Below are 8,641 nucleotides of genomic sequence, written 5' to 3'. Positions count from 1 at the left end.
TTGCTTAATGATGTTATTTAATATACAGGTTTCTCCATGTTTTTGTCCATATTTAAGCCATGGTCGCTTGGAGTTGGGGTTAGAGTTAGGATGTAATTTTTATATAACAAAAAGTTGTTCTAACCCTGAACCCAAGCGAAAATGGTAAAAAAAATAGCAAAAAAATTGAGAAACCAATAAATAAAACGACAAAAAAAGATGCACCGTTTAAGTGAATGGGAAGGACTTGCATATCATATGCACGCCAAAGGCGAATTTGGCGTATGTATTGCACGAGTTTTACACTTATACGCATCTTCAGGAGACTGGGCACGTTTTTTCTCAATAGTATATGTTACAATTATATCTGAAACATAAGGATAGCTTCATTATAGAGGATGGCTTCATTGATCCTTCGCTTGATTACACATGGTTATGTTGCTTCTTTTATAAATTTTTAAGATAGATAGATAGATAGATAGATAGATAGATAGATAGATAGATAGATAGATAGTCAAATGAGTTTCGAAACTCCAATCACAGAATATGCAGTTTATTACTTTTTACAGTTTATTATGCTAGTCAACATCATAAAACCATTATGTGAACGAACTTTAACTTACAAAGTTAAAGTCATGAACCTTGTCATGCACCTTGTTACAGCACCTCCACAAGCAGATAAAGAGTCATAGATATTCTGTAGCTCACGTCACGGATCACAAGCTTATAGAGCTACAGTTTTACTGTGGCTCAAATTGTAGAGCATGGTGATAACATTAAAGTCAGGGGTTCAATTACTAGGAAATGCACATTGATAAAATTTGTCCCTAATGTAGGTCACTTTGGATAAAAGTTGCAGCCAAATGCAAAAATTTAATATTTCTTGCAATAGGCTTTTCCCCAGCTGAAAGAACACGATCCATGTCTCATTATCTTCCCTGAACAAACACTGATCACAACTTTTAGTATTTACCTACTAGCACACCCCTAAGTAGTTGCAATATAACCGCAGTCTTTCTTATTTCTTTGCACGCACATTGTATAATAAAAGAGTAGTTCGTGCAAATGAGTGCTAACTGCTGTGATAAAGTTTCATTCCTTTGGTTACACGCTTTACTAAATATTAACTTTTAACTAATATGATCCCTGTTGTTTTTGAGAAACACTATACTGTAGATGTTCTCTCTATTGTGTTTGTTTATGTTTTGAAGATACTGAAAATACGCAGGTTAAAGGGGCCATGGCATAAAAATCTGACACTTTCCATGTTTAAGTGTTATGATTGGGTCCACAGTGCTTCTATCAACCTAGAAAATGTGAAAAAGATCAACCCAGTAACTTAGTTTTGGTAAACCATTCTCTACAAGCACATGAAAAAATAGGTTGTTGAAATTTGGCTCTCCTTATGATGTCATAAGGAGCTCTTGTTATAATAATATTTATTGTATCATATGACCTTGTTATTTGTACACGGTGTGACTATACAAATCACAACGCATAAATAGGAAATTGTTCGCGTTATTTTGTCACTTATTGGGTGCAGTCTGCTAGCTGAAGCTATTTACTTCCAGTCTTTGTGCTAAGCTAAGCTAGCGGGGGCTGCGTCAGACAGAGTTACAGCACGCACGAAGATGAGAAAGGTATGTATGGACTTATCTAACTCTGGCCCTTACGAAAATTAACCATGCTTTTACTACAGTTAGCACCAAAAAAGCATGGTTACTATAGGAAAATAACCATGGTTTTGACAACTATGGTTTTCAAAAACCATAGTTTAACCATGGTTAGTGTAGTAAAACCATGGTTTTGCTGATAGTAATCAATACATCAAAAAAAAAACATGGTTACTACACTTTTACCACAATAAAACCATGGTTAATTTTCGTAAGAGGGGGCGGATACGGTGAATAAGATAAATTCCCAAAATCTGGGCGTGTTCCTTTAATTTGCACTATCCAACCACAGCACAGCCATTCAGTGCAGAGAAAAGCACAATTTTAATTGCAACAAACCACCATCATAGAGACAGAGCGCAGCGCGTCATAACCTGAAAACCACGCCCACCGGGGGGGAAACAATCCAACCGTCTCCATTGACTTTGTATTGAGAGAGGCCGCTTCCTTGTCATTTCTGGCTTATAACAAAAAACAGAAAAATGCCTTAAAACTGCTGTGTGACAATATGTACAGCTAACAAGCCAAAGAACCCAGAAATAAGTTTTTTATAAGCTGTCAAGCTCAAAAAACAAGCGTTTACAGACAGAAAAGTGGAAACAGGCAACTTTTCATAGTACTCATATTAGTAGAACTGCGTCCACTAGGGGGAAACGTAGTCAGCGATCCACTTTTTTCTCCTCAAAGGCAGGGTTTTAAGGCTCGACAGTTTATAAAAATGTATTTCTGGGTTCTTTGGCTTGTTAGCTGTACATATTGTCACACAGCAGCTTTTAGGCATTATTCTGTTTTTTGTTATAAGCCAGAAATGACAAGCAGGCGGCCTCTTGCAATACAAAGTCCATGTAGACGGTTGGATTGACTCCCCCCCCCCCCCCCCGGTGGGCGTGTTTTTCAAATTTGCATAACTGCGCTCTGTCTCTATTGTGATCTGTGTTTGAATTTCATCAGCTCATTTGCATTTTAAAGGACACACCCCAAACCGCACATTTTTGCACACACCTACAAAGTAGCAATTTTAACATGCTATAATAAATAATTTATATGGTATTTTGAACTAAAACTTCACATATGTGCTCTGGGGAGACCAGAGATTTATTTGACATCTTAAAAAAGTCTTGTGCCATGGCCCCTTTAAATGGTGCTGTAATTAATTATTGTATCCTGTCACCCACACATGCTTTTGCACATAGTTTTTGTAGGTTGTTCAATCAAAACTGAAACTCCAAAGACTCAAATACAAGTAAGGAGATTTTTGGACATATTAGGCTAATTTGGATAGCTTGTGTGTCTGACCAAAACAAATTAAACCACTTACAAAAGTGGTTATGATGCGTTAGCATACACTAGTGCTGCTACACTGAAAGAAAACTGTAAGTTATGGAGTTATGGAGTCCTATAATTATACTTTAAAGATTTGATCATAAAACAGTATCAGTTATTTGAGCTGAGAAAGTGTTTAAAGGGCACGTGAGATGAGCTGTTAAGTTAGTGTCTGTTTGATAAGCATAAGATGCCAAACTGATAAACAGAGCAATTACACACTGAGGTGATTTAAAGCGCAAAAAAGCATTTGGAAAAAAATAGGTATCATTCAAATGTCGAACAAATATATTTACGTGTATAGATATGTTACTAAGGCTATATAAGGGTATATATAAGCAATACCTGTCAGCTGTTGCTGTCTGAAGAGATCATGTTGAATTGGCGCGGATTCTCCGCCCAGCTCGTGCGTCCTCGTAGTAGTGGGCTACTCATTTCAAGTGTATTCAGTATGAATGATAGATCTAGCGGGACCAGTTTCCTTAGTCCAGTTAATCTGGCTTCTTTAAACGGGTTGAATAGTTTTTACGATTTAACTTAAATCATCTACGTTCATGTTTTGATCTGTGAAGGACGAGTTTACTCTTTTAACTGATCGGTAAGTTTCGGTGTGGAGTGCACGCATCCACGCGTGCGTGTACTTATATCTGTCTGTCTCTCTCTCTATCTTTTTTCGAAAATCGATTAAGTTTCATTGTATGACAAGCGAAACTAGCGTGTAGCTTGCGGGTTTGTATCTAATCCCAGCAACAATCCGTAAAGGGAAAACGTTGCATGAGTCATATACTACATTGTGTTGTAGCTAGTAAACCGTAAAATTATGTAGTATGTACTATTCTAAACTGTAGTATACTGTATTGTAATAATTAGCCTACTACACGTGTATACTAAAGTAGTATGTAATATGAACTATACTGTAATAAAAACCGTAGTAAAGGCTACTTTATTGTTTACTAATGTAAATCAACTATATGGTGTCTTAAGAATTTACTGCAAGAATTACTACAGTTTAAATACTAAAATATTTTATTATTTAGGCTACAAATGTGATCTAAAATAGAGTATACAGAGCTTTGGTTTGGCTTGCAGTTTAGATTTCTTCTAGCTATTTGGGTTTAGGAAGAACCAATAAATATAACAAAAAATATTTTTCTTTGAACATTAAGTCGTGTAATTGTCCACGTTTGTGTACAACAGGTTGCAGTTACACAGAATTAAGTATTTTATGGTGCAAACAACAAAAAGTGTGATGTCCACGTATGTGGACACAGGTCTTAGGAGATTAATATTATATTCATACTTTATGTTTTAGTATTACTCTTGTGCCTATGAGATGCTATAAATTATTTATAAATTTCATGCAACTGTAAGTTCTCATTGTTACTTTTTTCTTTTTTACAGAAATGAACTCATTTTTAAGGGAACGTGTCTCAGGGAATTTGTCCTTTCCATCTGTTACACCCATACCAATGGCTTCGGATGAACCCAACACGAGTTGTCGTTTCAATGAGGAGTTCAAATATATCCTGCTACCTGTATCATACTCACTGGTGTGTTTTCTGGGACTGTTACTTAACTCCGTGGCTCTGTGGATGTTTATTACTAAGATGCGGCCTTGGAACACCAGTACGGTGTATATGTTTCACCTGGCCCTGTCAGACACACTGTACGTGCTCTCCCTGCCTTTGCTCATATACTACTACGCGAACCGCAGTCACTGGCCGTTTGGTGTTTTCCTTTGTAAGGTTGCACGCTTTCTTTTCTATGCGAACTTGTACTGCAGCATCCTTTTCCTCACTTGCATCAGTGTGCACCGTTACCTTGGCATCTGTCACCCTATTCGTTCTCTCACACTGGTGAAGCCACGCCATGCCCACCTGGTTTGTGTTGCGGTCTGGACAGCAGTGATAATCTGCCTGGTGCCCAAGCTGATATTCGTCACCACTTCTCAAAGAGATAACGACACTTTGTGTCATGACACAAGCAGCCCGGAAAACTTTAACAACTATGTTACATATAACTCAGTGTTAATGGTGATACTGTTCATTGTGCCCTTTCTGGTCATTATGGTTTGCTATTATCTAATGGCACGGGCCCTTTGCCAACCAAGAAAAGGCCTTTCTCAAAGTCAACAGAGTGCCTCAAGCCGCAGGAAGTCCATTAAACTGATCATAGTGGTGCTGGTCGTATTTGCGATCTGCTTTGTACCCTTTCACATCACCCGCTCGATGTACTATGCTTACCGTGTTTTAGACGCTGACTGCAAGTCTCTTAATATCGTCAACTTTGCTTATAAAATCACCCGTCCCCTTGCCAGCATAAACAGCTGTTTGGACCCCATTCTCTATTTCCTGGCGGGCGATCACTACCGTTCTAAACTCATCCGAGCGTTCACGAGACAGACACCCCAAAGCCGCTCCACTCCGTACGTGCACTCACCTCCCAAGAAAAACATTGAATTAGCCTTTAAAAACCCAGATGCTAAAGCCAGTGAAGATACTAAACTTTAGTGCTAAACTCCCAGACATGGATTTTGGAAAAATGTGAAAGCACTGTTGGGGGTCTGCTTCAAAATCTAAACACATCACAGGACTCATGTGTTTTTTGTCAGGGGGCAAATATCAAGCCACAGAGACGAACATCTGAAATAAGTCAGGACACCATATTGTAAACACATCAGTGTGGATGAAAGTAAAGAAATCTCTTTGGGACGTGGAAGGGATGTGGTTTGGTTTTCCTGTGCAAAGTTGTTTTTATCACTGAACCAGTAATGCAGTGGGAAGTGCAGGTCATTTCTAAAATAACTGATGACCAATTACTCCTGTATTTACTAAGTTTGATGAAATGATAAGGTACCGCAAACACCGACAACAATACCTGCTTCAAATCTCAGAGATGGACTTTGGCCTGTGACTGTTAGGACAGGAATGCCAACACAGTGCCCGTTTTGTGTTCTGTTATGTCTAAAACTGTTAAATCTCAACCTCAGTTTTATGGTATTTCATCAAAAATAGAAATGATACTGCTATCAACTGTATTGTTTTATTTAAAAATGTAAATTGAACGGAATAGTTTAAACTGGAAAAAAGTGACAAGGTAAATGCCTGTAGGGGTGACTGGAAAGTTTACCAGCACAGTTCTGCAGATATCCCCCTTTGACCACTTCCTTTGTACAACTGTTTTTTGCATTTGGCAGAGGAGCTGTACAGCTGTGTGGCTTTACATGTCTCTGTGTTAGTAACTGCATTATGCTGGAGTTGAATGAAGAAAAATAATAGACGAAATCAGATCCCTTTTGGCATACAGTGCAGTGCAGAAGGATTTTCTTGACATAACATCTGTGGGATCATTTGTGAGCGTGTATTTTTTATTTTAAGAAATATTATTTTACATGTAATATTAAAGTGATATTAATTGTTCTATAACACAGGGCCATAGTTTGTAAGTCTTTAACAACTTCATATACATTGTCCACTTGGTCCGAACGTTGTATTTTGTGGCATTTCTATGTATTTTCAGTCTATCAGGGTTCTTTCAGAAACCATGTCACAATGACAACAACAATTTACTTATATAGCACAATTATTATGTTTGTTGACCAATGTGCTTTCAAGAAAATCATCATTGTTTATACTTTTATTATGTGTCTTGTGCAATATTTTTATTTGCAAAAAATGCAGCTCAACAATGTTTATTATTTTATAGTATATTTTCAATGTATTATTGACTATTCAATACAATATTCATCCTTAAAGCCTTCCCACTACATTAAAGAAAATATTTAGAGTATTTGAGCTATTTTAAACATGCAACTTGATAAAAAAAATCATTTTTTCTGTGTTGTGAAGCACAGGGTCTCTCAGGGGGAAAGCTCATAATTTTGGTCAGTAGATGTCCTCAGTGCTGTTTTTACATCATCTAAATGAGCTCTGCCTGAAGGGGTTGACTATGATAAATATACCTGTTGGCTGCTTTTGTCAAGTGGGAAGAAAAGATGGGTTGTTGAGGTCATGGATAGTTTAAGATAAACGTGAGACAACGTTATTGTAAGATTTTCCATCTTTTTTTTTCAAACAGATCAATCAAATAATTCCAAATGTTTTGAAACAAAAGAAGTCAAGGCCTGGACACTGATATACTGTATAGAATAAAATAATATAACCAAAATGTTTATATATATATATATTTTTAATATGAATAAATTATTCTACACCAGGTGTAAAATTAATGTTAGTTATGTGTTTCTTTAAAAATACATTTAAGTGCTATGAGTTCCTCAAAGGGTAATTTTGGACACTCCATGATAATCCTTTAAACCGACAGATATCTTTGAAATGTTATGCTATTATAAGAGATTGAATTGGTAATATTCATTTTTGTCTGATGATTTTGATCCTTCCACCCCCTCTGTCTGTACTTGTATCCATTCATGCTTGTGCATTGGAGCCGCTAAGACCCAAGGACAGAGGGGTGGGGGTCCCTGATAAAGAAATCAATGCTGTGAGCACTAACATACATAACCTTAAAATGTCGTTCTCTGTGTAATGCACAGAGATAAAAGTGGAATTTTATTGAAGGAATTGATTTTCTTCAGTAACAGAAGCAGATGTTCGCAACATATTTCATTTGTAAAAAGATTTTATAGTTTCAGTTCATGAATTAAGCAGGATAATATGAGGGAAAATGTTATGTACAATTCTTTATGTTTCTTTGATTGTCGAAAGAGTAGCCTATGTAGTCTAAATGTTGTTAAACTTAAAAAATATGTGTATGACATACTGGGGCGGCAGTGGCTCAGTGGTTCATGTAGGTTGTCTACAAACCGGAAGGTTGGTGGTTTAATCCCCGGCTCCACCTGACCAAGTGTCGAGGTGTCCTTGAGCAAGACACCTAACCCCAACTGCTCCCGATGAGCTGGATGGTGCCTTGCATGGCTGACACTGCTGTCAGTGCATGAATGTGTGAGTGAATGGGTAAATGTGAGGCAACTTGTAAAGTGCTTTTGATGGCCATAGGTCTTAAAAGCGCTATATAAATGCAGTTCATTTACTTACTTTTATTTATATTATTATATTTTAATATAATATTTTAATATTTTAACATCTTTTTTTTAAATAGATTTTTATATAAAAATCAAAACTGCACATTACATTACATACATGTAATGATTAAAACAACTCTTAACATCTAATTATGGTTTTTATAAATTTATAATAAATAAAAATGTCATTTTTTTCATTTATTATTTTTGCATTTCATAGCACAATTAAACTGTTTGGCCTGTAGTTATTTTTGTGTTTCTGGCAGAATGAGGTGGAAGTGATGGCCTTATTATAGATCACTGAAGAGGTAAGACACTGATGACATAAAAGATTCAGCTTATTTGTAGTTATATCCACATTTTTTGAAAGCAGAAGTAAAAGATGTGACATATTTCCCTTTTTTTGAACAGGAAGTCCGTTTCAATAGCCAGCCGGTAGAAAACATGATTTAAACAGTTATGATAAATATTTACTACACCTGCCATGTATGACGATGAAATAAAGAAGTGGCCTTATATATCATATGAAGATATATTCAATCATTGTTGTTGCTCAGGGGTGACGGGTCTGTAATGCGCAACTATAAAAGCACAGAGGCCTACTAGTAGGCCTATCTTTATAATG

The 8,641-nt window shown here is 36.6% G+C and overlaps 2 protein-coding genes across 6 annotated transcripts in view; one reads left to right on the top strand and one right to left on the bottom strand.

Annotated features, from left to right (window-relative positions):
* Positions 1 to 3,462, bottom strand: part of arr3b (arrestin 3b, retinal (X-arrestin)) — a 34,811-nt gene extending 31,349 nt beyond the window's left edge. For all 5 annotated transcript variants that reach the window (XM_073854240.1, XM_073854239.1, XM_055178803.2 and 2 more), the window contains exon 1: positions 3,321 to 3,462. The gene's annotated coding sequence lies outside the window, so the exon portion shown is untranslated. The remainder of the gene's footprint in view (positions 1 to 3,320) is intronic.
* LOC129422717 (P2Y purinoceptor 4) lies at positions 3,433 to 7,142 on the top strand. The gene is made up of 2 exons (XM_055178801.2): positions 3,433 to 3,573; positions 4,377 to 7,142. Exon 2 carries the CDS (start codon positions 4,379 to 4,381, stop codon positions 5,483 to 5,485), a length of 1,107 nt encoding a protein of 368 aa, XP_055034776.1. The 5' UTR covers positions 3,433 to 3,573; positions 4,377 to 4,378; the 3' UTR covers positions 5,486 to 7,142.
* Positions 7,143 to 8,641: the final 1,499 nt, after the last annotated feature.

Source organism: Misgurnus anguillicaudatus, chromosome 16 (assembly GCF_027580225.2).
Source record: "Misgurnus anguillicaudatus chromosome 16, ASM2758022v2, whole genome shotgun sequence".
NCBI classification, from domain to species: Eukaryota; Metazoa; Chordata; class Actinopteri; order Cypriniformes; family Cobitidae; genus Misgurnus; species Misgurnus anguillicaudatus.
Note: the sequence above shows the minus strand (reverse complement) of the source record. Positions and strands in the feature narration are given on the sequence as shown.

Bases quoted from the DNA above. Each gene is read 5' to 3' on its own strand.
- LOC129422717 (XM_055178801.2), top strand. From the start codon at position 4,379: ATGAACTCATTTTTAAGGGAACGTGTCTCAGGGAATTTGTCCTTTCCA.